Source organism: Martes martes, assembly GCF_963455335.1.
Source record: "Martes martes genome assembly, chromosome: 9".
NCBI lineage: Eukaryota > Metazoa > Chordata > Mammalia > Carnivora > Mustelidae > Martes > Martes martes.
In genome coordinates, this window is record NC_137896.1 from 119,072,440 (window position 1) to 119,099,091 (window position 26,652).

Genomic DNA, 26,652 nt, shown 5'->3' on the forward strand with positions numbered 1-26,652 from the left:
GGAGGCCACAGCAGCAACTTGCAGGAATGAGAAGAAGAGCTGCTCTATCCCGGGTACCTAGCGTGTAGCAGGATGGGCTGAGAGCTTCACACAAGCATCCTAACTCCCTGGGTTAGGATCATTCCAGGTGATAAGTAGCCATAATCAGGATTTGTACCCAACTCTACCTGATTCTAGAGGCTGTGGTCACTTGGAAATGAACCTGCCCTCAAGGGGCCCAGTCCAGTGGGGAGATGGACCCAGTACAGACAAAGATGGACCATGGGTCTTCTGGACTCAGAAGGGGGAGAAGTCATCAGCCTGTGGGTGGGGAGGCCAGGGGCTGGCCTCACCTGCCCACTGCACTTGTACATGGAAGTCATGGGCTATGAGCTCCGTGGAGCCAGGAATGCACCTGTCTTGTTCATCAGTGGCCTGGCACCCAGCACAGGGCACAGGGAATATTGCCAAAGGAAAGAATGAACAAAAAAATGAACCCAACTTGAGTCTTGGGTCTTTAAATTCCCAAGATACTCTCTTTCTATTGAATTCTAAAGCTTTGCAGCACGTTCCAACACCCCCACTCCCCAAATCTGGAGGACTGTCCCTTTAAGTTCATCATCTTGCTGATACAGGGTGGCTCCAGACCTAGTCAGTGATGAGGCTCAGGCTAATCCAGGTCATTCTCCAACCTGCATCAGGAAAACCTTTCCGTGGGTCCCAGATCTCTGGGGCTGATAGGATGCACAACTCTGTCACTCTGGCCAGCACCTGCCAGGTCAGGGTCAAGTTGTGAGCTGGCGATCTAGGTCATGGCTTCACATTCCCAGGGATCCTGAGGCCCCTCCTCTGAAGAGAGGTCCTCCTGTCCTCCTCCTGTCCCTAACACTTGCCACCTTACTTCTCTCAATGTTCCTATTACGGGCGGCAATTTCAGGTTTGTGCCTCCAGAACTATCCAGGAGCTCCCGTAGAACTAGGAAACACCCCTGCGTTCTGTACCGGCCACAGTGCCATGTACAAAGCCTGGCACAAGGAAGTATTCAGCAAACCCTGAAGGTGTTCAGAAAACATTTGCTCTGAATGGTGCTTGCTGGCTGGTTACATCTTGAGTGGCAGTGCTCGGCTTAGCTACCATCAGAGTCCCCTGGAGTGTCTGGAGGCTGACATGGCGTGGAATCTGAAATGCTGTGTGGATTCCCTTGGCCCAGTCTCTGGCCCACCAGCACGCAGGGCACCTCAGAAACTGAAGACACAACTTTGAGCTGTTGTGGCCATGGGAAGGGAATCATGCTGGTGCTGTTTCAGGCTGGAGAGAGGCCCCTTGTTCCCTGAAGCCTCCAGCAGTCCCTGGGATGGATGCCATCCCCAAGAATGCCAGTCCTTGCCCGGGCTCCTGGAACTAACATACACGGAGCGTCACTACTGTCACTGCCATGTTGGTTGCCCTCTTACCCTGGGCTGGGTTCCGTTCACCAGCCCCACAATCGGCCCAAGAAACAGTACAGTGGCCGCCACCCTCCCTTTACAGAAGAGTAAGCTGAGGCATGGAGAGGTGAACTAGCCCACCCGAACTTGCCCACCGGCAGCCCAGGCGGCCATCCGAGGCCCATTTGTGGAGTGCCTACTGTGTGCCGGGCCCTATGCCGGGTGGAGGGAGACCTCGGTGAACGAGACAGAACTGGCCCTCTCCACTCTGCTCCTGCTCTGAGCTGCTCTGAGAGCAACGGTCAAGGTCTCCCTGGAGCTCATGCAGCAACCGAGGGAGAGGGAGCCCAGCATCAGTGTGCAGAGAGGCAAGGTCTGGGGCATGGAGCCCAGCCTGGTGTCAGGCCTCCCTGACCTGAGTCTGACTCTTAGAGAGACAGCAGGGGGGAAAGTCACAGTCATCTAGTGCCGAGGAACAAACCACTGCATTCTCCGCATTTTTGGGCTTCCAGTGATTTCGCGGTTGGTGGGGCTCAGCTGGGCGGCTCTGCCTCCCAACTGGGAGCGCGGTCGGCGCTGACTGTTGTCTGGGGCACCTTGCGTCTCCCTGCGGCCTCGCCTTCTCCGGGCCCTCTCTCCACGCGCTCTCTCCAGCACGGTGGCTTCGACCTCTGTACCCGGTCGTTGACTTCTGAGAGGGCCAGGCTCTTATCTCAACCAGGAAGATACGTTACCACTTGTTAGCTGAATTACTTTGGGCAAGTCTGCTCTGAGCCGCAGTTCCCTCACCTGCGAAGTGGGCACTGAATTCTAGATTATGTGCAAAGTGTGGTGCCAATGTGGGGTCAGCGCTCAATAAATAAACATTTTTGGTGTTGTCGACCTAGAAGGATGGTCCGAGCCACAGGGCCCCTCTGAGTGTCAACCTCAGCTAATCTCTCTGGCTTCAGGAGTGGGTGCAGGGTGGAGGCCAAGCCCCAAGCTAACTATTAGGAGACTTGAGTTTCAATCCTGTCCACCACCAACTGGCTATGTGTCCCACAACACCTCTCACACCCTCCACGCCCCAAGGTCCAGAAGAAGCCCGTCTGGGCCCTGTTGCTGTGAGCCTGGGTTATTAGCAAAGAGCGCTCTGAGAAGTACTGAATTCTACCCAGATGTGCTCTCCGGTTTCTGAGGGGACGTGCACAGGTCCGGGAGCCCCGAGGCCCCCCATAGCCCCCGCCCCATGGTCCTACGGCCCTCCATACACATCAGTACACATCCCCCCAGCTGGTGGAAAGGAAGTAATGGCAAAAAGTGAGAAAACAATGAGAAATAACATTTTTTTCTGGTAAAAGAGAAACAGGACATCAACAGACCAAGGCAGAAGTGGTTAGAGAGCGATGGAGGGAGAGGGAGAAATGGTGGAGGGTCAGGGAGGGGTGAGGGTCAGCCCCAGGCATTCTGGTAGAAAGTCCCCACAAGGAAAAGCAAAATAAAACAAAGTAAGTCATGCCTCTCATTTCTGCGTGTTGTGTCCCTTACAAAATCCACCTGTGTGATCTCACTGGGTTCTTCCAATAGCCCCGTGAGGGAAGTCTGGTCATCCTCATTTTATCCAGAAGGGAGCTGAGGCCCCGTGCCAGGAGGGGCCTGCAATCCCAAAGCTAAGTCGTGGCAGAGCCAGGGCTGTCCTGCTCACCGCTGTTCCCGAGCTCAGGAGGTATTTGCTGGGAGCAGGAGGTGGGGCTGGAAATGCAGCTGGGCCACAGCCAGGTGTGGGGGGGTGGACATGGATACCTGGGAGTTCCTGCATCCCATGCCGAGACCCCTAGAGATGCAGTGAAATCAGTCTGAAATGCAGCCTGGGCAGAGGGAGTGTTGAAAGCTTCCGGAAGCGATTCAAGGGTATAGGTGGGATGGAGAAGCACTGAGAGAGGGACAGAGACCGAGACCCGGAGAGAAACTGATGAAGGTCAGAATGGAGCCGGTGAGAGCAGAAAGCAGGGCAGCCAGGAGAAGAGAAGAACAGAGAAAGGCGGGCTGGCATGAGAGATAGAGAAGGAAGCGAGCACGGAGGGGGTCAGAGGCAAATCTGGCGGACTCCCTCAGGACTAGTCTCTTCCCACGTGAAAACCCCTGGGGCAGCCTTAGTCCCTGCCCTCCACAGTCACTGGCCCCCGACCCCCGCATTGCTGGAGCATCTGCTCCTCCTGTCCCCTCCTCCTGGGGCTCCTTCCCCGAAACACTGAATGTGGTACATTCTGGAAATGGCCCCCCATGCAGCAAATCCAGGCCCTTCCTGCAGAGTCTCCCATGCTGGCAGCCGGCCCAGAGCCCCCTATGCTCTGTTCGGCACATCTGCCCATGGCGACCAGCTCCGGATTCCGTCACCACTCCCTGCCCAGAAACTGCACCCCCATCCCTAGGCAAGTCAGTGCCTGGCGGTGAACAAGCCGAAGTCCCAAGCAGCTTCCTGCTCTGGGTCCCTTTTCCTCACAATGATGTCCGCTGATCTTTTGTGTTCACTTCATTCATGTCTCGGCTCAGCGCCCCTTCCTGTCTTGGCGCCACGGCCACAGCGACCCCACTTTTCTCCTAATCTTCCTCTCCTCCCAAAGTCAAGACCCCCCCCGCCCGCACACCCTCAGGTGGAGCAAACTCCCACCCCCTTCATCCCACAGAAACCGAAATCTCAGAGGCTCCGCAGGCCTCTCCCGTTGGCGCTGTGGCTGCTGAGCTGGGCCTTCACGAGCTAGCTTATTTCCCTGCAGCTCAATTAAAAGCAACTTCATTAAGAAAACCACACATTTGGCTGCACTGGAGGCGTGCAGACAGCGGGAGCAAAAGCCGCTTTACGAGGCCTGCGGGCCCCGGGCTGGGCCGCCTGCTTAGCCGGCCCGTCTGTGTCCATAGCCTCCAAAGTCTTCCCCAGGCCCGGCTCACAACCTTCTCCCTCCCCGGCCTCCATCCCCCTCCTCCTTCCCATGCCTCTTCCTCTCTCACCGGCCCACTCCAGCTGAATCCTGCCGGGGATTGAGAGAGCGACGTGAGGCCATTTTCCCCAGCCAGGCCCTGCCTACACCGTGCGGTGACCTGCCAAGCTGGCCCAGCGCCCCCCGCAAACCCCTGGGCCCCCAGTCTGGGAGATGGAAGCTTTAGAATGGCTCTCAGGACCTGCTCTCGGTGGCCCCCCAGGGCCTGCTCGGCCACCAACGACAGGGTTCTCTGAATCGTGTTCCCTCTGGGAGGCCTGCGTGTGAAACAGAGAGCATGGGAGCAGCCCGTTGGGTTGGAGGCAAGACTAAATGAATTAGTGCATCTAAACCACTCAGCCCCCTCAACGTTTCAGCACAATGAAAAGTTCTCTACAAATGGCAGCTATTATTAAGATTACTATCTTAATACTACTTAATACTATCTTAATACTAATTACTATCTTAATACCTAATACTAGAGCTATTATTCAGATTATTATTAAGATGCCTATCGTGATTGTTTATTTCTTGCCTATTGGGCAGTCTGGATTGGGAGGGGAATAAAAATGACACAAGTTTGGAAGTCACTGCCTTCCAGCTGTTGTGTCAAAATCCCCGACGGTACCATCTCTCAGCGGCATCGTGAGCAGAGCCCAGAGCTTTCTGGTCTTTCTTCCGTTATTCACAGTCCAGTCCAGGAAGGCTTGTCATTCCAGTCCAGCATCTTCTTAGAGCCCGGGCCTGGTCTTCTCGCTTCTGTCAGGCTCGTGGTTCCAGACCCCGAGTGGGACAGGGATGCTGGCTCCAGCCCTTGGCATCCTCTGCCCGCTCCAGCCAAAGGCGGGGGACATGGTCTGATTCTGGGGGCCCTGCCATGGACGTGGACCCTCCCTGTGGCATGACAGCCTCTCTGGCGAGCTCCGACCAGCTCTGGAGGCTGTCAGCACGGCCGGCCTGCAAACTAGGGCTGTCTCAGAGAGCACCGTGTGGGGGTTCCTGTGGGCAACCTGAGCCCGGCTCCCCACACGGTATGGATTCCCAACCCGGGACACCTGACTCCACCCCACCTCAGCGCCCACCATGGGATGCAGAGCCCCACAGCCTCACCCAGGCTGAGGACCCCTCCACCGGAGGGCCGGCTTGGGTGGAAGGTCGGCAGGCTTGCTGAGCCTGGCTCCCCTTCGCAGCACGCCTTTGGCCCCACAGAGCAGAAACCACATATTTAAGGCACCTAGCGGTGGCATGTCAGCCTCCTTACGACTACTGCCTTGCCCAAGGTGGCCTGCGGGTCTCCCTAGGGACTTGAGGGACAGGCCAGTAAGTCTACTGCCTTGGCAGATGTCATTGGGAACTTCCATGCTAGGCTCCCCTTCCTGCAGGTTCCTCAACCTCTCTGAGCAATTCTTCTAGGAAGGAGCCGCAAAAACCCTGGGACTAAGATATGACTGTTGGTGTCTTTCCCTTCCGCAGTCTTTACACCCCAGGAAGGAGCGCTGGGGTGCAGTTGGGGGTGTGAGGCCTTTGAGGAAGTCCTGAGGCAGGAGCCTGGTTCGGCCTGTTGGCAGCTCTCTTTAGAGGATGGGGTCCTTAGCACGTCTAGCCTCTATTTTGGGCCCTCCTTGCCACGTCTAGGGCATCAGGAAAAATCCCACTCAACTTCCTGCTCATCATTATTATCGATTGAATAATGAAGACAAGATCAGATCATGATCTCAGGGTCCTAGGATCAAATCCCCTGTCGGCCTCCTTGCTCAGCAGGGAGCCTGCTTCTCCCTCTGCCTGCTGCTTCCCCTGCTCGTTCTCTCTCTCTCTCTCTCTCTCTCTGTCTCTCTCTGACAAATAAATAAATAAAATCTTTTTTTAAAAAAATGAAGCCAAGATAGATGTGGTGAGGGTAAATTAGAAACAGCATGCTGGAAACAGGCCGCCCCTCCTTTGTGGGCCTGACCCTAATAATAAACAACTAAAGTCTGTCCCCAGAGTAAACATTGCCAGCGTGAGGGGGTGATCTGACCTGAATGGGGGAGGGGGGATAGGACCGCCTGTTCAAGGCAGAGCTTGAACCGGCCAGAATGATCCTGGGAGGAGAGACCTGGAAGCTTACAGCTCCACTCCGCACACAGAAAAAGCAAGCCCATGCCCATGATCTTTGCTGTTATCCCGGAGCCCACTCCATCCTGGTTGCACCACCCACTCCTGAGTGTACCCCAGGAACTGGGCTGAGACTCAGAGATCCTGGTTAGCCCTAGATCCTTGCACTCACCATATGACCTTGAGCAGGTCACTGGACCTCTCTGAGTGCCATCTTTGAAAAAGGAATGGGTCACAGTACCCATGTTACCAGGGGGTGGTTGGAATTAGATGAGAGTCTAGGTGTGGACTTTATCCCTGTAGAGCACTGGGTCAATTCGGAGGGCCAACTTACCAGGGATCCGCCTCCTATTCCTCATACCCTGTCGTTTCCTTCTAAGGTCACAGCTGTCTCTCTCTCCCTAGACCTTCCGATGGCCAGTGGCCAGCAGCATCGACAGCAATGAGATACTTGAGGTTCAAATCTTCAACTACAGCAAAGTCTTCAGCAACAAGTAAGTGGGGGATGGGAGAAGTGGAGCCTGAAGGGGTTAGGGGCCTGCCCTGCTCCTTGGGCTACCCTGTCCCTTAGGCTTAAAAGGGGCATTACACCCACAGCCTAACCTGGATTGACTGTCGAAGACCCCCCTCCTTGCTCTCTCCTGTCGTCCTCAGAGTCCCTCAGCCCTCCCAACCATTGTCAGCCAAGAACACCCTACCCTCCCATTCACTCCTTCTGTCCCCAGCCCCATCTCAGCTTCCTGTCCCCTTCTTTAAGTCTCCTGCTTTACACTGTCTTGGGTGACAGTTACCCAGCAGAGGAGTTAACAGAATGACGGATCATGAACTGCAATAGATCATCAGTAGCCTTGAGGGCAAACTTGCCACATGCAGGGAGACTGAGAAGCTCTGAGACAGTTTGGTGCAGTGGTTTGGGAATCAGGACAGCCTGGTCTCAGATTCTGAGCTCAGTCAACTACTGTGTGACCCTGAGCTGGTTACACAGAGTCTCTCTGAGTTCAATGTACCAGCCTGTAGGAAGTAGAAGTATTTACCTCAAAGGAAGCTGTGAGAATTAAATAGATACCCATTCATTCATTCATTCTTCCAAATGTTTACTAAGTGCCTACCATGTGTCAGGCACTGAACTAGGTGCTGAGGATAGCAAGTGCCCACCCCCATGGGGCTTACATTCTTCAGTGAAGCACACCTACTGCATGAGCTCTATCACTACTAAGGTTTCAGTTAAAGCAATTCCCATCCGTCTCTCTGGGCAACAAGCAGAATTCAGGATGATTCGAACAGTCTGGAATGGTGGCTAGGTATAATAAATGTAAAGTCTCATTTGGAGATTCAAAACCAATTGTTTTTATACCAGCTAGAGGGGGTCATGGCTGAACAGCAACATGTCCAGAAAAGCCTGGGGATACTACTCAATGAGAGAGCAGTATTACTTGACAGTGGGAAGAGACTACAAACAAAAGAAAAGCTGACCTAATCCTTGCTCATATTAATAGAAGTAGATCAATCGGAGAAGAAGAGGCGAGAGATGAGGTTCCATGGTCTTCACGCTGGAGGGAGAGAATACTAGTAGGCAGCTCCTTGGATTGCCAGGAGAAGGGACTTTAAATCTGATGAGGAGATGAGAGCCTCAAAGAGAAATCACAGAGGACATGTCCATCCATCCATATATCTATCCTTCTGTCCACCCATCCATCCTTCCACCTGCTCATCCTTCCATCCATCCATCCACTCATCCATCCTTCCATCCATTCATCCTTCCATCTATCCATCCATCCATCCTCCATCAATCCTTCCATCCATCCATCCTTCTATCCATTCATCCTTCCATCCACCCTACTGTCCATCCTTCCTTCCATTCATCCCTACTTCCATTCATCCTTTCTTCCATCCATCCATTCATCCTTCCATATATCCATCTTTCCATCCATCCATCCATCCATCCATTCATCCAACCATCCCTCTATCCATTCATCTTTCCATCCATCCTACTGTCCATCCTTCCTTCCATTCATCCCTACTTCTATTCATCCTTCCTTCCATCCATCCTTCTGTCCATCCATCCATCCATCCATCCACTCTTTCAATCACGCATCAAACATTCACTAAGCAAATATTCTGTACCAGACAGACACTGTGCTAGTCACTGAAGGTACAGAAATGAGAGATTAAGTCACCATGCCTGTCCCCTAAGAAGGTTTTCTGCCATTTGGAAGAGGGAAGAGAGATGTGTGCCCAGAGGCAGGACCAGAACCAGGCTGCATTGCTGGGAGACAGTAGACAGCTGAAAGGTAGCCAAAGCTCTCCAACCAATGAGCTGTTGGGAAGTAGTGAGCTCCCCATCACTGGGAGAGGCTGAGCAGGGAGTGGACCACAATGTTGTGGAGGGGATTTCTGAATGGGAATTTTTGAACTGGGCTGAACCACACATGGTTCAATGATTCTGTGATTTTTATGGAGAACCCACAACATCTCAGCTGAGCATGGGGTGTGGGCTTTTCAGGCCTGCTGGCAGGGCCACAAGGGAAGATGTTCAGGGCAGAGAGGCTGCCCCTCGGCCTCTTGGGGTATCACATCATTCCAGCAGCTGCAATAGTATCCACAAGAGGGGTTAGTGAGACACCCCACCAGGTGCCCCCAAGATGAAGCAAAACTTTCTTCCCTAGGGTGAGAGATTGGGTGACCTCTAAGGATAGAAGAAACAAAAACAGAAGGGACACAGACCGAAGTGGGTGTGGAAAAGCAAGAACTGGAAGCCGAGGGCCAGGAGAGACATTCAGGCACCCCAGCAGGGACCCACCTCAGAACATAGCCAGTGCAACCCTCGCAGCACAGATGGGGAAACCGAGTCTTCAGAGAGGCTACTGAGGTCCCTGGACAGTGGCAGGGCTGGGGCTAGGATGCCTGTCTTCCTTCTCCTGGAACTCCCAGAAGACCAGGGCATGTGAGCATGGACACCACTGACATGATTGAGATTGGTACGTTCTTTACAGTGAAAGGCGCTAGAGTCACCAAAATGCTGGAAACCCTTGGAAACATCAAAACGCTTGCTATTAACAAATCAGAAGTATTTGTTAAATTGGGAAATTGAATACCATCCCAGCGAACACACTGAAACTTTAGGCTTCAATTAGTTGTTCTGAAATGCCAACAAGTGAGAGAGAGAGCAGGGGCGTTCCTAACTGAATTCTCTCCTTACTCTCTCCCCACCCTCCCTGCTCCACCCAAGAGGAGGCAGGAAACCCCTCCAGGGGAAGTCTGGCCTGGTGGGAAAGCGTCCTCTCATTTTCTTGGAAAGGATGGGGAAAGGAGCGGCTATCCCTTAAAGAACACAAGGCTCATCCTGACACAGGCCAGCTTGGGGGTTGGAGTGGGAGGCCGGGGTGCTTGGAGTCAGCAGGGCTCACGTTCCCCACCCTGGAGTTGCCCGGCTCCTTCTCATGAGGCAGCTGAACTGAGGGGGAGCTTCTGGGTTTGCACTGGGCTTAGCAGCCAGCAAAGCCGCCTGTGCCTCTTGGGACAGTGCCTGGCCCCTAGCAGGCCCCCGATGACTTTGTGGAATGAGTGAATGAGTAAATGCCCCATGGGATCAGGAGTCAGGTGTGCAGGGTGGAAGGGTCTGGAAGCAGAAATCCAAATGATCCTTCTTCTTTGAAAAATTCAGGGCACGCTGAAGTGAGAGCCAAGTCACATGATTCATGTATTTGGGGAAACTGAAGTAAAGGGAGCTGGTATGAGAAATAGAGTTTATGGGCTTGATCTCATTACCCCTATCTCAGAGAAAGAGACTCATTATAGAAGCAGACAGTGGCTTGGGAACTGGCCCTTCCCCAGTGGTGGGAAGGGTTGCCAGGAGGAAGCAAGTCGTGATCAGGCACGAGGAGACCCCAAATCCATCCAGCCTGCCTTGAACATGGTCCTCCTTCAGGAACCTCCTGTGAGGACGAGGATCTTGTGTGTCCCCCTTTCCCTGTCCAGAATTGCCGGTGGGGAACAGCCTGCCGCAAGTGCCGGTCTCCTGGGACTTCTGAATAATTCAGCAGCCAGGAGAGCAGTGGAGGCCTGGCCAGGACTTGGGCACTTGACACGGGCTCCCAGGGGAAAGCGATGAATTATTGACGGGTCCTGGTGCCTGACTGTCGCTCTGTTGTGGTCAGTCTCTGGGCTCATCCATGCCTGAGGCCCCCTTCCTGCTGCCCTGCCCAGTGCACCTGGCCACTCTGGGGGCCAACCCAGCCTCCTGGGCAGCTGTGGGCCACTTCACGGGTGCCCTTTTTGTGACGGGTAACTTCAGTGGGCCACATAGGGGAGGCTATCAGAGGACAGAAAGTCAGGTCCCAGCTCCTTCACCTAACCAGAGGAAACAGGCCCAGCAAGGGTCCTTGCCCAGGATCACACCGCAAGGGTAGGGCAGGGCTGGTCTTTGACTCAGACCTCCTGACCCCCAGGCCAGCATCCTTCCCAGAGCACGAATGGCCTCACACCTCCACTTTCCAGAGAAAGGACCCTGCTGTCCAAGGTCTCATGAGCCCACCTTGCCCGGTCACCCTGGGGCGCTTGGCCTCCCAGGCAGCTTGTCTGTGCTGACTGCCCCCCACCCCCACCCAGAGGAGAGGCAACAGGCAGAGCTCACTAAGTCTGCAGCCAGGCTGGACATATGGGGGCCAGGGTGGACAGGGAGCCCCCACACAGGCTGGAGCTCGGGTTTCCTGCACCAGCTCCCTCCCCAAAGAATGCCTAGGAGGGGGTTTGGGGTGACATTCTGTGGGAAACAGTATTAAGACGCTTGTTTTAAAGCTGTGGGGAAACTGTTGGGCGTGAAACCCCCCCCCCAAACCACCCCCTGGGTCCCAGGGTCCTAGCCTCACCTTCTGGGCCCCAGACAGACCCTGGCTCCATGAGGCTGTGCACCTGCCCCCAGAGCCTACCCTGCATGGAAGACCAGCACCATGTGGGCCCTCCAGACAGCGAACCCCATGGTCACGGTCACGGAAGGAGGAGGGGCAGGCCTCTGAGTACGACAACGTCAGAGGCAGGTAGTATCACCTCCTCTGAGGAGATGGGAAGAAAAACAAGGCTCAGAGAGGTTGGAGAGCTAGCCAAAGTCACACAGCTGCCCATAGGGCGAACCCACCTCTGTCGGACTCCAGAGCCCAGCCACTTTCTGCTGTCCACACTGCTCTTGTTAAGGAGGGCACTTAGTCTGTGTGTGGACAAGTCTCAGACCAGGTCGTGCTGGGTGCAGAATCTGCCAGAAGGCGGACCACATAGTAAGTGTGGTGAAAGCAGCCAGAGCAGCTGTGGGGTGGTTAGATCCCCGTCACAGAGTGTCTAGCATCGGGTGGAGAGCACGAGTCAGGGAGGATGCTGAACGGCTCTTCCTTAGTGAAATGCTGACAAGCCCTTCTCTTGGGCCCTCTAAGTCTAAGGTCTGAGACTGACCTCAGTGAGCACTTACTTGCGGGACGCTGGAGAGGGTTGGGGGGCAGGGGAATGGCTCCATCCTGCCCCCTGGGGGTCTCTTGTCACATTGCAGCATCTCTTCTGATCCTCTGCTGTGCAAGGGGCCTGAGTGCCCACACTCAGCAGGGGCTCAGTGGGTCCTACTTGAACTAAAAGGCCCCTTGGCAAAGGGCAATAGTGGACAGGGATTCTCAAAGGGCGCGCCCCAGCTGGCATTATCAGCACTACCTGGAAACGTGTCAGAAATACCTATTCTCGGGCCCGCATCCCGCTGCATCAGACTCCGGGGCTGCGAGGAGGGCCAGAGGTGACTGGGAGGGGGCCCTTACCAGCTCCCAAGAGCAGACGGTGCCCATCTCCGTGAGTTCAGTGACCCCACGTTGGAAGCTTGAAATTGGCCATGGCAGGAGTGTTGGCAGCATAGACATGGTCAGGAGCTCCGAGTCAGGACTGTCCTCTCCCAGCCCGTTGTTAAACAGTGGACGGAGACGTCCCAGTCATTCCTGTTTTCACAAGCCCTCCAGAAGATTCTGTTTATCCTGAAGTTCAAAAACCACTGATTTAAAACCAAAAGAGGTGAAGTTGCCAAAAGACCCGCATTTTTTCATAACTACAGTCTGTTAGAATGTGTACACAGAACGGGGGCTGCGAGACCACCCCCCTCCTCGTGTCGTAAAGACGAAACTGGGACCGAGGGGCACCTGCTCCAGCTCCCCTGGCCCCTTGCCTGAACTTCTCTCTGGGCACAGCCCCCAGCCCAGGAGAGGCCAGGACACCACCAGGGAGGAGATCTCCGCTGGGCTGGGCCTGAGAAGCACCCAGAAACCTGGGCAGGCTTTCCAGGGGAGGAGTGGCAGGAAGAGCTTTGCCCTCGGGGAGGCAGGACGGCTGCCGGATAGGGCTCTGAACTCCGGAGGGAAGTATTTCACGTTTGTCCACGAGGACTGCACCTGCCACTTCCTCCCCTCACACGGATGGGAGGTTTTTTTTGTTTTTTGTTTTTTTGTTTTGTTTTTAAACAGTATCCACCCTCCATGTTCCTCAGGAGAGAACAGACATCCGACATGTCTGTTAAAGTCAGAATTCGCCCCATGCCTCACGTCGCTTGGATGTGCTGTCTGCTAACTGCGTCCCTTCCTGCTTTCTCTGATTCACTTTCCTCCTCTGTAAATCAAGGGCAGCACCGGGGAACCCCGAGGCCCCTCAGGCTCTCACACCCTGTGGGGCCTCCCTTTAGCCTCTGCAGCTTCAACCAGAAACGGTTGAACGTTTTAATCTCCCCTGTGGAATCACCATGGGAGGATACCGCTCAGTACCCTGTTCCCTCCTAGAGCAATAACCTTTTAAGCGTAGGGGGAAATGGAGTTCAAGTCAACTCAGTCAGCATGTATAAGGCACCCACTGCTGTTCGTTAATTCAGCCAGCGGATACCGAGATCTCCCGTGTGCTGGAAATGTCAACTAGAGGCTGGAAGTAGGAAACATAGCTCCCTCCTCCCCACCCCACCCCACCCCCGGAGAGGCTCCCAGCAGAGTGACACCCCCGCATACCCACCAGACCGCTTCTGGAGTGCTGGCGATGTGCTAGGTGCTCTGAGGAGCTCAGCCCTCTAAACAATCCAGAGAAGCGGGGATTACTGGCTCCTCTAGGAGAAGCCGGACTGAGAAAGCCTGGCTGTCAGGGAAGCAGGTAACGGGCTGGTGTCGAGCCAGGCTCCTGGTCCCAGGCTCCAACCACAGGACTGTGCTGTTCGTAGCACTGTGCTCCCCTCCCTGCCGTCATGTGGGAATATGGGAATCCTGCAACCAGATGGCCCCTTGCCCTCTGTGGACCTGCAGAATGCAGGTAGTAAGCACTGCAGACTCTTCAGGGGACCAGGGACCCGGTGGGGTCGGTGGTGGGTAGAGACCTCAGTTGTGGTTAGCGGGGTGGAAGGCAGCAGAAGGTGTTTGTGCGTCCAGGAACCTGCGGTCCTTTCCCAACAACATCCACACTGGGCATCTGAGCAGGGGCTCAGCTGAACCCCAACTCCACATCCTCAAGGATCACAAGCCAGGAGGTACCCAGCCCCCATCTGAGAACATCTCCCAAGGGGGTTCACTGCCCATGAGCTCTCCCAGGGAAATGGGTCTCGCACATACAACCACTCACACTTCTCAGGGGCCACGTACCCTCCCAGACATGCTGCCCTGTCCTGGACCAGCCCTGGCCCTGGGTCCACCTTCTCCAAGCTTAGCCTGGAGCCTAAGCACACCCTCCCTCCCTCCATCCCCCTCCCCAGCCAGTCACAGCCCTGGGGGATGGCCGTTCCTCCCTCTGGCCTCTTCGTGTGGAACTGCTATGTCTCCCCTGCCGTCCCCAGGCTCATCGGAACCTTCCGCATGGTGCTGCAGAAGGTGGTGGAGGAGAACCACGTGGAGGTGACCGACACTCTGATGGACGACAACAACGCTGTCATCAAGGTGGGTCTGCCCGGGTGAGTCCCCAGACTCGCTTGCATGGGAGCCCCCGGGGGCCTGCTTCACCTGCCTCCTCCCACTCATCAGGTGGTCGGGGGAGGCTCCTAAGGGGTGGCGAGGTGAAGCAGGAGGAGGAGACTCAGGTCAGACTTCCAGAGCCCCTCCGCCTGGGGGCACAGTAGGGTCTGCGGTCCCAAGGCGGGGACAGCATCTGAAGGCCAGGCTGAGCCCTGCTGGCCACTCCGGGGCATGGTCTTCACTCTGCCCGCCTGCCCTGGAGCCTCTCTAAGACAAGCCACTCCGTGAGGGTAGGAACCTCGTTTCCTACTCCTGTTGTCGTGTCCCATCCCAGCACCTCCAACGTGAGCACACGCGGACTAATGATGCCCGGTCTGTAGGCACTCGGCACCTGTCCTAACAAAGCAAGGAGATGAGTCAACTTGGAGGCTCTGACCCAAGCTGTGCTCTGATGCGTTTGTCCCCTTCGGCTTGTTCGTGTCCACTCACGGGCAGTTCGGCTGTGCTGAGGAACACAGCCCCCGAGGATGAGCCTTAGGCCACCAGCTGTGTGACCTCCCATCTGCAAAGTGGGCAACGTAGCAGCTTCACAGGGCTTGTTCTGAGGATTAAATGAGAATACACAGATAGTGCTTAGAAAAGTTAGGCACCTAATAAGCGCTCCATAAATACATAAAATCACATTGGTAACTGCTATTTCCTGACCTCAGTGTACCTGCGTGTAAAGTGGGGTTATACCATGGTTCCCTCACCTGCATCCTGCCTAATGTATGGCCCTATGTGGTAGCCAGCAGGAGAGCCTCAGCAGGCAGAGCTGCAGCCATGGGGGGCCAGAATGGAAGGGATCCCCTGTGAGGAGTGTCCAGGGTGGAGCAAAAAATTCCCACAGTGCCCTGGTGTCTCGAGATGCTTCTTACAGAGAACAAGAGGACATTTGGGACTTCACAGCTTGGCCCCAGCCAGGCCATTCTCTCCACAGGCAGGAGTGGGCAGGGGGACTTCTCGGAAGTCAGGAGAGCTCAGCCACCCCAGCCAGGGGAGAGGGGATGCAGAGAGGGGATGCAGAGAGGGGATGCAGAGCAAGGTCTAGACACCAGTGGGAGGCAGTGAGGTGAGAGAGAAAGGAAGCAGGAATGAGTAGGCAACACAATCCATGCTCTGTAGTTTTAGAATCAGGCTGAAGACTTACAGAAGATCTAGCCCATCTACCAGCTCTCTCTGCTACCCATTTTGTGGATGGGAACCCTGACATCCTGGATGGGAACTGAATTCAGTCGAGGTCAGACAGCTGGTCAGCAGCAGAGCCAACACTGGGACCCGGAACTTCCAATCCCAGGCCACTATTTTCCCACCACACCATCCCTGGTCCCATCAACAGGGCCACACTGGCTCAGTGTGAAGGACATGAGGCTTGGGGGTCCGCCCGGCTGGGCTCAGATCCCAGCACTAGCACATTCTAGCTGTGTACTTTGAGCAAGTCAATCCACCTTCCCTGATACGTCAGGCAGGGTAAGTCGAAGTGTTAAGAAGATCAAATGAGTTTGTAGTAAAGCATTTTAACATGACACCTAGCATAGTGAAGGTTCAGAAAATACGTATAACTTTCCCTTCCCTGGGGGACCCGAAGCTTGGGCATTCCGAAGCCCGCGTGCTGAACGAAGGCTGCCTGTGTGGGCGGCAGGAGCAAGTCAACCCCCAACTTGTGAGGCCAAGCAAACACCTCTGGGAGACAGCCTGACATCCATGCAGGCCAGGGAAGGGACTAGAATGAGTCTTCCCCATGTACCGGGGAGACACAAGAGCTGAAAGGAGGTGAGTGGCCCCAGGACCCAGAGTAAGAAGCCCAACCAGGATTCTTAAGCGCACAGCCTGGGCCCGGGGTTTGGGGCTCCACTTTCCCCCAGGGAAAAACCTGGTCTGACCCCTAAGTCCCACCTCCAGAGTAGGAGGGCAGGTGTCAGAAGAACAGGGAGAAGCGCCAGCCCCAGGCCCCTGGACGTGCCCAGGCCTCTGCTCCGGAAGGCTCAGCTCATAGCCCACCTCCAGCCCCAGGAGTGAGGGGAGGTCAGCCCCGCTCTGAGGACGAGGGGGTGACCCCTGCGCTGGGACCACTGAACGATCTTCTTGACTAATGTCTGTGGTGGACTCAGAGAGCCCACTGCTGTCTAGACTCAACTGTCCAGGGTGGGCTTCCCACCCTGGGCACCGGGGAAGAGCAGAGTCCAGTGGGGCAGGACCGGGAGCCAGAACCGATTAAGCTGATGGAGCCTGTACATCTCGATCTTTCCGAGCCTCGGTTTCCTTATCTGCCAAATGGAGGTGTGGGGAAGACAACTCCCAGTTTGTCTTCCTCCAGCCGGTGAAGGAAGTGAAAGCGCTTTGTAACCATCACAACTGGGCCGCGTGTGCCCATGACTGCTCTCGCCTTCCCCGGCTCACCACCCACCCCCTTCCCTCCAGACCAGCCTGTGTGTGGAGGTCCGGTATCAGGCCACAGATGGCACAGTGGGCTCCTGGGATGATGGCGACTTCCTGGGGGACGAGTCTCTTCAGGAAGAAGGAAAGGACAGCCAGGAGACCGATGGGCTGCTCCCCGGCTCCCGCCCCAGCTCCCGGACACCAGGCGAGAAGAGTTTCCGGAGGTAACAGGCTGGGCCCTCTGGCTGGCGACCCACCACCCCCAAAAGACACAGGGAGGATGCCTGGGGCTTGGTCTCCCTCGAAGGCCCCTCTCAGCCTGACTGGGCTCAGAGTCCAAGGCTGAGCTGCTGGAGAGACATAGGAGAGGCAGGAAGGTGTTTCTACAGTGCCCTGCACACCTGCCCCCTAACCCCAGGGTTCACCCGGGCATCAGGCTGAGGGCCCAGACCTCCTACTACCCTGAGGAAGTTCTGGGAGGGTGAGCTCTAACTTGAGGGGAAGAGGCTAGACCCCTGCCTCCTGGGAGAATGGGTGGGGCAGACAGGAGGGGGCCCTAACCTCTCTGGTCCAAGACCCAGAAGTGCTGGACCAGCCCCTGGCCCCATGGAGGCCCAAGACAGGGAGGCCTTTTCCTGCCACGGGGAAGCCAAAGGTCCTGGTCAGGACATAGCCTCTCTTCTGTTGAGAAAAAGGCATCCGCACATCCTGGCCCCCTCAGGGCCTAGGACTCACACCACAGATGTCCCACCACACACAGATGTCAAGATGCTGGGTCCAGACCCGCTCATGCCGAAAGCAGCGTTTTTCAAAAAAAAAAAAAAAAAGGAAATACGATGGTATTACTCTTAGAACTCAGAGAGACAGACTCTAAGTTAGTAGGATGTTAGCTCTAGATTCCTAGTTCACTGGGACTAACGTGTAAAATGCAGGTAAGTCAGTGGTACGTCTAATGTCTTAGGGGAGGGATGCCCTCCCAGTGACCGCCTCCCTCCAATCTCCTGCCTTCCCTTTCCAAAAAAGTGTATTCAGTCCCTGCTCTGAAAAGACACAGATTCTTAATCAGTGCAATTGATTGAGAATGGATATATTTTTATGAGATAAATGGGCTTTTCTTCTTTATTCTTGAACCACTCCCCTCCAGACACACACACACACACACACACACACACACACACACACACACACTATACAAGCTTAAGACCCTGGGAACTGGGTGCTTGCTGTGTAATAGTAACAAGCTCAAAGGAACCATGTGTGTGACAAACACAGCTGACCTTTGACTCCAGGCCAGCTGGGAGGTGGGGCAGCATCGCCAGACCAGCTGGGAGCCTGTCCTCTTTCGACTGTGGCCAGCCTGGGGGGAAGGGCGGGCTGTTTGGTCTCAGGAGACCCAGGTCTGAGTCCTGGCTCTGCCTCTTACCAGTCTACTGACCCTTGGCCAGTCACCTACCCTTTACACTGTCTCTCCTAACCTGTAAAATGGGGCCCGGGGCAATGAGAACCAACGCCCCCACAGGGTTGTTAGGAGAACCAGCAGCACCGTGGGCGGGGAGCGGGTTGTAACTGGGGGAGCCGAGAGTTATCCCAGGTCAGGGCTGCTGACGAATGGGTTCTTGGCAGCTCAACAGTGCAAAGGGTCAGGGATTGGGCTGGAAATGGTGACAGGAGGAGCAGGGACCCAGTGGGAAGCTAGGGGACATGCACAAAGGGCACCATCTTGTCCCAGTCCTCTGTCCCCACATAAGAAAGAGCTTGGCTTGGCTGGGGCTCGAAGGAAGGGCACAAGATTGAAACCACGCAAGGGCCACCAAGTGCGGGGAAGGAGCACTGCCGTGAATCAGGGAAGCTAAGTTCTGTTAAGTCCCATCGTGGCTGCCACCAACTAGCAAAGTGACTTTGAGCAAGTCACCTACCCTCTGGGCCCGTTGCAGGAATGAGTTGAACATCCCGGCTCCTCTCTAACTGTGACATCCTGAGGGACCCAGGGACACTCTGGATCTCGTGGGTAGCACCCACGTAAAACAGGTCTCTGGGAGCTCTTGACAGCCGAGGGTGGCCCCTCCCCCGCCTGTAGCTCAGGGCAGCCGAGCTAGCTCTTCTCTCAGTCCTAGGAAAGCAGGCCAGGAGGCTGATGGAAGGGGCAGGAGTGGAAATAGCAGAGCAAAATGCCGAGCTTTGGTCCCCAGACCTGCAGAGGACTCCTCCCATCCTCGCTCGGCCAAGGCCACCCTTTCCCACGCCTCCCTGACCTTCCTGTGGCCGAGCCCAGGGCAGCAGCCGGAAGCCGGAGCCGGAGGAAGGGTTTTATCCGGGACTGGGAACTGAGAGAGGGTGACAACCACGGTTAGAGCCCTTAGTCTTCCAGATGCCACCACCCCAGACTGGAGGGGCTGTGTGAGCGAGCGCGTGGCTTCCCGGCTGCTGTGGGGGCTGCCGACCCCTATGCTAAGAGCATGTTGGGGATGGTGCCCTTGCCAGGCCTCGCCATGCAACTAACAATCTGGGTGTGGGAAGAGGTGAGAACATTCGGGAGGACGCTGGGCTGGCGAGGAGAAGCTGGGGCTGCTTTAGAGAGTTTGAGATTATCCTATAGCTTCATTCTGGCTGCCTCCACCGGGCCTGTGAGCTCTGGGTCAAGGAGCGTGGGTGCCGACAAGAACCTGAGCGTTGGCCTTGAGGCCCCAAGTGTTATGTCTCACCCTCGTCACCTAAGGGCCAACCAGTCAGGCCTGTCAGCTCTGGAGTGTGGGAGGAAGCCACTGTCTTCTGGACCAGAGAGCCCCCCCAGACAGGCTTTGGCCAACAAAGGGACAGGGGGAGGAATGTTTGTGCCTAACCTCTGAGCCCGAGGGAAGTCTTCCTTGCCCACATCTGCCCCTTGCCTCCATCCACTTCTGAAAAGGCCACCTCTTTGCAGATAAAGGTGCCCAGTCTCTCAATGCCTTTCTCGTCTCTCCTCTGGGCCCATCACCAGCAGCTGGGAAACCTCATTGCTGTCAAACAGCAGTGTCTCACCTGGTCCCTTGGACCCATGGGGGTCTGGTGTGAGAATCCACTCTTCCCTGTCTGACTTGGCTCAGCAGGGTGCTTGCTGGGGGCGGTGGGGGGGGGGGTGGATGGCTTGTGGAGTGAAGGGACAGGAAACAGCCTCTGCCCCAGACTGGCAAGGAGTCTTACAGGGATGACAGAGGAGGCTGATGTGGGGAGGTCCTGGGGAGCCCACACCTCTCCCTCTAGGGCCTGGCCCCCCCGGCTGGACCCCAGCCATCTGCCCTTACCACCCCAGGAAAGACCTCTCTAGAGGCTCCCCTATGCAAGGGCACTCACTCTCAAGGCCCTAAGTCTCTTCCTGGAAATTTCTCTCATTTGACCTCAGGGAATGTGAGCTGGCCCCCCTGCCCAAGCATGGCCCCCCAATCCCTAACCCCTAACCCCACAGAAGCAGCCTGTGAACCCTTTCCTGCCACCGTTCCATTGATCCCAGGCCCTGGTCTGTCTCATGCCCTCTGAGCCACTCTCTCTACTTCTCTAGTCTCCGCCCCAAACTAGCAGCCTCTGATTTTGGCCGGCTCTCTGTAAAAAACACCCTGGGAGTTTTCCAGAAGGCCACTTGGTGCCGTGGCGAGCACGGCGCTCGGATCCCAGCTCTGCTCTTTGGAGCCACACTTTCCCACCTGTCAGAGGCGCATCCCGAACGCCCCTCAGGAGTGTTCAGATCGCGTGAGATGTTACACGTGGGTGGGCCTCCGTGGCCCCGGGTGGGTGGTCGGCACGCAGCCGGCATCTGATTCCTTCCTCCTTCCTTTCCAGAATCTCCGTTTCACCCATCCCCGCTTCCAGGCTGACCATGATCTGACCTTGGGCCCAGGCCCTGTTATTAAGCTCCCTCCGGCCACCCCACCCTTTACCAAGGGCTCAGCCAGCCATGCTGCGGACGGCTGGAGCCTCACAGCAGCCCAGACCCAGGGCGGGGTCTCACTTGCTCGCAGGGGTCCCCTCACCTCCCACAGCTGTCGGTGCTGCCGAGAAGGAATGGCCCTTTGATCTCAGGAGCACAAAATCAGGGTTCTGGGCCTTGCATGTCAGGATACACCTGCCCCAGTCTCTGGAGGGAGAGGAGACTTTAGCTCCAAACACGTATGCACACTCACAATGCCCGGGTGTTTGCACACTCACGGGCACATATGTTCTCTCGCTGTGATGCCAGGGGCTGTGCTCATGCCTGGCTCTGGGCTCTGCTCCCTCAGTGGCTCTAGGAGCCGCTGTCCAGAAGGACAGAAAGGAGCCCCAGCTTTCATCTTGCAGCTTCTCTTGGGGCTTTCCTGCGGAGTCCTCTGTTCTGTGACTCTCTCTCCTGACCCTCTCCCCCTGCCTGGCCCTCCCGCCCTCCACAGCCCCACCTCCTTCTGCCCAGCGCCCCTGCCTGAGAAGGTTCCTGTCGGGCTCCTCTCTGCTCGGTCTCATCTTGGGAGAGCAAGGGGGGGACCAGTTTTCTTGTTCTCCCTACGGATCATTCTTCCACTGCAGCAGAGGTCTGTGGCAGCTCGGTAGCCCCCCACTCCACTCCTGTTCCTGACGCCAGAGGGCAGCAGGGTTTCCCCACACTGTGTATCCTGGGGTGTGCATGGGGCTGGCACAGCCAGCCTCACCCCCAGAGCGTGATCTCTTCCCTGCCTCCCCTCCCCAGGCTGAGCTCCGGAGATGCAGGAGGAGCCAGGGTCAGGGTCATGCTGGGATATGGGGTGAAGCAGTGCTGGGGAGACGCTTCCCCAACCCAATCACTTCACCTGGGGTCGGGTTCCCCTCCATCCCCGGCCCAGGCCTGAGTGTTCTAGTGAGGCCTGGCGCCGTGAAGCATTTGGGTCCCAGTAAACCCTAGAGTTCCCCAGCGGGCCGCCATGTTGGATCTCCCACCCCGAGGCCGCTCTCACTGGCACACCTAGAGCAGTAGGAGTGGGGGTGTGAGGAGGAGGGGGCATGAGACCAAGGTCCAGAGAGAGGGGAGGCTGGCTGAGGAACAGGACACACCCGGCCAGGACGGGACACTAAAAACACAACGTGGACTCCAGGAGGAAAGTCAGAGCGGTCCAGAGCCTCACTTCACGCAACAAAGACAGGGGCCACATCCCACCCCTATCGCTCGTGGCTGAGTGACTGAGGGCATAGCTGGAGCTTTATCATTAATGTTAGTTGTGGTCCTAATCAGACCTAATCGGGGCTGTAGTATGATTTCTTCACAGAGACTGTCCTTTTCCCTTCGCCATGTCCACACTCAAGACTGTGGGCCCGTGTCCAGCCCCTGCGTAGGCCCAGAGGCCTGGAGCGTGTGAGGAGGGGGCGTGGCAGGCCTGGGCCGGGCAGGGTGGGCTGGGCCCCGGACGCAGGTCCACGCTGGGCCTTTGCCTGCTCTGTGCCTGAGCAGTTCCCCCACTGGGCCAGCCTGACCCGTCTCTGAGATTTCAGAGCAAAACCCAAAGGGAGAGAGAAAAGGCATCACGTTTTATGGCTCAGGTACATCAGTTCCCCCTTCCTACTCCATCCTGGGCCAATCCTAGATGATACAGTTCCCCTCCTGGTTCCTCTACTACAATGCTTTTCAGACCTTTCAGGGTTGCAGAGTTCTTTTAAAAATAACAAACAAACTTCCGTCAAAACTTGGATCCGTAATTCAGAGAGAGGCAGCCCCTGTTTAGCTTACTGTGAAGGTGGGGCCAGTCAGTCTCCCATTCAGCCCTCATTCTCATTGGAGCTCCTGCTCCAGGGGAGTAGTCCCCATGCAGCTCTCAGTGGGTCCCAGTGGGGTCCCGCAGCCCACGCCTGACCTGTCTGCCCCAAGAACAGCCAGGCCAGGGCTGCTGTCATGAGCTGTTCTCTGAACAGTGGTCTCAGCCGATTATCCTCATTGCCACAGCATCAGGGAAGCACTGAGAGAACATTCTAGAGGGGTTTTCTGAAAGCCTCCCTAAAGAGGGAGAAGAGCACTGTTCTTGCCCTGCCCTGCACTCCAGAGTCGTAACTCTCTACTGCCACGTGCCCAGAATCCCTGTGGCCCACCTTTCCTCTTGGAGGCCCTCAGAGCCTGGGAGCGGGCCACTCTGCTGGAGGAGATCAGGGGAGGAGGAGAGGAGGAGCAGGGTGGCCCAGGCCTGGAGGGTGGCCAGGCTCATCTAACCTTTGCTTGAGGCATCTGAGACCCACATTAGGAATCACCAAACTCTTGCCTGGGAATGGAAGACAGCAGCTGATACCCTGAGGCTTCCTCCCTCATCAAGGCTCCAGGTTCTCCTGGGCTTGGGGCTGGGAAAATGGCCACCCAGCCCCACTCCTGTGATCAGGGCAGAGCCTGGGACCACCCTATCCTTGCCCAGCAGGCTTAGGCTGAAGTAAGAAGCTGTGGGGTGAGGGGTCCCTGGGACAAGGAGGCCCCTGGGGAGTGGGGGGTTCACAGGGCCAGGGACTAAGTCTGCAAGTGTCTCTGGTCCACACCCTCTCACTCACATCCCCTTGTCTCCTCATTTCTTCCCCCTACTCAGCAAAGGCAGAGAGAAGACCAAGGGAGGCAGAGATGGCGAGCACAAGTAGGTGTCCCAGGCCAGGGCAGAGCCCTTGGGGCCCAAAGGCGCCTCACCACAGGGTGACAGGGTGCGGATGTCGGGATGGCCCATCTCAGAGGGCTTAGGTGTGGGCTGTCCTGGTGGAGCCACACCAGGGGACAGCAGGGTGAGGGAGGTCTGTCCATCTGGCCATGGGAGGGTGAGGGTCACGGAGGGAGGGGGCGGGGGGGGGCGGGCAGGTGTCTGGGCCTGCTGGTTTCCACTCCCTCCTGCCTCCTTTCAGTGTCTTGACTCTTCCTCCACTTCCCTGTTCAGCTCTGCACCCACGGACCAGGCCCTTAGGCTTCCCTGTGAGGGAGGGTATGACTGAAGGCGCAGGAGCCAATGGCCGCCTCCCTCTAAGATTCAAGGCAAGGCTGGGCAGGTGGACAAACAGGGCTGGAGGCCCAAGGAGGACAGACTCCAGGCCCGGAATGGCCACAGGGGTGGCTAGAACAAGAAGCCTCCGAAAGCTAAGGGGAGAGGAGAAGATGAGAACCCTCTGGTTGTCCATGCTATCTCCATCACTCAAAAGGCCTCCTGCGGGAGGGAGAGATCAGGGGCTGTCTGCGAGAGGACAGAGGTGGGGAACCCAGGTGAGAAGGGCCGGCCACAGGGGTTTGGAAAGGCTCAAGGCCTGGGGCTGATGAGTAGGTCTCACAGAGTTCCACAAAAGCGCATGCCACCCCAAGAACTTTCTAGCATCCTGGGGAATTCACAGGAGCAGTAGTAGTCAGGGCTGACCAGCTGGAGGGGGCCTCTGGGCCACAGCCCTTTCCTAGAGATGACAAATTTGCAACCCAGAGAGGGGAAGTAACTTGCCCCAGAATAGGAGCAGAGCTAGGATAACAACACAGGGAATTTAGCTTCTGACCCACAGTTTACAATAGACCCGGGGAGTTTAGAGCACTTGACTGTACTCTAAATTTAATTTAATTCTCCGAACACGCTGATGCAAGCTGAAAAGCCAAGCATGTGGTCTTTATTTTCCAGATGGGGAAACAGCTTCAGAGATGTGAAGAGATTTACCCCAGAATGTGATACCAATTATCTAGAAACTAGTTGACATGAGGACATCATGGGGACACAAGGACTGTGCCTTTTGGGGGGTCTGAGGTGGTCAGCACGGGTATGCCTGAGACCTCTGCTTGCATCAGGATCCCGGCGGACTCATCGTCGTCCAGTGCTGTAACAAAAGCATACCGAGTTCCAATTCCCACTTGTCACACACAAGCAAAAGCATGACAAGGCGATGGCACCGTGTTGGGAAACTTGGGGCCCAGGGACCTGAAGGGTCAAGGAGTGTGTCAGGCTCTGAGCAAGGGAATGGGCCGCAGGCAGAGCTCATGCCAGCTTGGAGAGGGAGCCAGAGAGCTGAATCCGGTGGGGGCGGTTGGCGGGGATAGATGATGCAGATGCTGAGTTGGGAGTCCCTGGGCGGGAGAGGTTTCCAGGGGTCAGGACGCTTAGATGTAAAATGCCTACATAGGAGGTATGAGCAACCCGTCCCTCCCTGGGCTCTATCTGCGAGTGGCCTGCTCTAGAGCCCTGCCTGGTTTCCAGCTCCCGGGTCTGTCCCGAGCCAGACCCCCAGCCACGCAGACCGGCTGCAGCGGGGGCGCCTCGCAGCCCCACCGTAAACACGGGTCCCTAGCGCTACCCGATCCGAATCTCTCAATCTCTCACCACCTCCAGTCAACCCATGAGATAAAGTCAACTGGCACTTTTTATGCTTCTTTTAATGGGTGGGGCGGGAGGAGGATTGAAAGGGGAGGGAAATGAGATAGCCAAAATTAGAGATTATCAACAAGTTGAAACTCTTTCACCTGGGGAAGAACGGCTCTAAAATCAGTTTTAAATCTCTGAAAGGTTATCGGGCGGTAAAGCTGGCTAGTTTGGAGCTCCCCAGGGGAGAAAGAAGTGGAGTTATGTCCAAGTTGCAGTAGGAGAAATTGAAGGATGGGGACATGAAAGGACTCACGCTCCCGTAAGTCCGTGAGCTGGGGGACAGGGTGGTTTGGGGAGGCGGGAGATCTGTTGCCGCAATGCTGTTTGCTTGGATCTTACAAGGGGTTGGCCGCTGGGGTGAACTGAGGGGCCAGCTCCCTGGAGCACTGTGGACCTCGGTACACATGGGCCTCCCAAGCCTCCTGCCTCCCCCAGGGTGCACGGGACAAATTCGGAGACAGGCTCTTGAACGAAGGCTCCTCCTGTCTGCCCAGATTCGGGAAGCGATTTGAAACTAACTGAAACTGAACACACTGTGAAAACCAATTCTACAGCCTGCAACTATGAAATTGGCCGTACTTGGGGCAGGGGAACTAAAAGAAATAAACCCACCGAGGGGCACTTGGAGCACAGGAGCGCATTTGGAAAACGTGGCTGTTTCAACAACACAGAGAGCCAGAGACCTCTTTCTCTCAAGACAGGAGGTCCTCCTGATTACCCAAGGCCTGAGCTGGAGAGCCTGGGTTGTGAGGACTGAAGGCCGTCTCAGGCAGAGCCATGGGCAGCCAGGCCTGGAGTCCACGGTCAAGCACGGCAGCCCCTTAGGCACAGCTTCCAGAAGAATACACAGACCTGAATTCATGCAACACCCGGCTCACTACCTCTATTTTGGCCAATTCATTCTGAATACCAAGCCCTCCCCTGGGGTCCCGAGTGCATCCCCCAACCACGACATCCTTCTAGATCTGAGCCGTGCAGCCAGCAAAGAAGTCATCGGGTCCAGAAATGAAGAAAAGATTTTACAAATGAGCAAACTGTTAAAATCTTTTCTCTAGAGGGAAAGAGTGGTCTACACCATAGGTGCCTATCATTCTGTCTGCAGTGAATCCAGCCACAGGGAAGCCCAAATGTGACCCTGATTCCTCAGAGGGCCCGCAAAGGGCCACCTCCCTGGCTCCTGCTTCCGTTTCCCTGCAGCCTTGAACGAGGAGCCCCTTGGTTGCAAAGTAGTTTTTTTCCCACTGAGTTGATGATTGGCTTGTTTTCTTTGTCTCTTCCTCACTGCATGGAATCTTGAGTAATTGAAGAACGCAATTAGACCAAATGCAGCATTTTATTTAAAAACAAAGACCAAAATTCAGTACACCAGTGCACCAGTCACCTAGTCAACAAATTCCACATTTTGGAAATCTTAGTCTTTAACACAAGTGGATGGTCTTCAAGATTTATTTCTTCTTCTTAAATCTTCTTCGAGATTTATTTATTATGGCCTAAGATTTATTTCAAAAAGCAC

The 26,652-nt window shown here is 55.9% G+C and overlaps 1 protein-coding gene across 3 annotated transcripts in view; it reads left to right on the forward strand.

Moving 5' to 3' along the window:
- OTOF (otoferlin) overlaps positions 1-26,652 on the forward strand; it is a gene marked incomplete at both ends in the record, with an annotated part of 92,951 nt that overhangs the window by 23,418 nt on the left and 42,881 nt on the right. For 2 of the 3 annotated variants that reach the window (XM_080814465.1, XM_080814467.1), the window contains 3 exons: positions 6,863-6,951; positions 14,283-14,382; positions 16,858-17,039. In XM_080814465.1, coding sequence (XP_080670591.1) covers positions 6,863-6,951; positions 14,283-14,382; positions 16,858-17,039 — 371 coding nt within the window. Of the gene's footprint in view, positions 1-6,862; positions 6,952-14,282; positions 14,383-16,857; positions 17,040-23,351; positions 23,397-26,652 lie in introns of all 3 variants that reach the window. The other variant, XM_080814466.1, reaches the window with a different exon arrangement.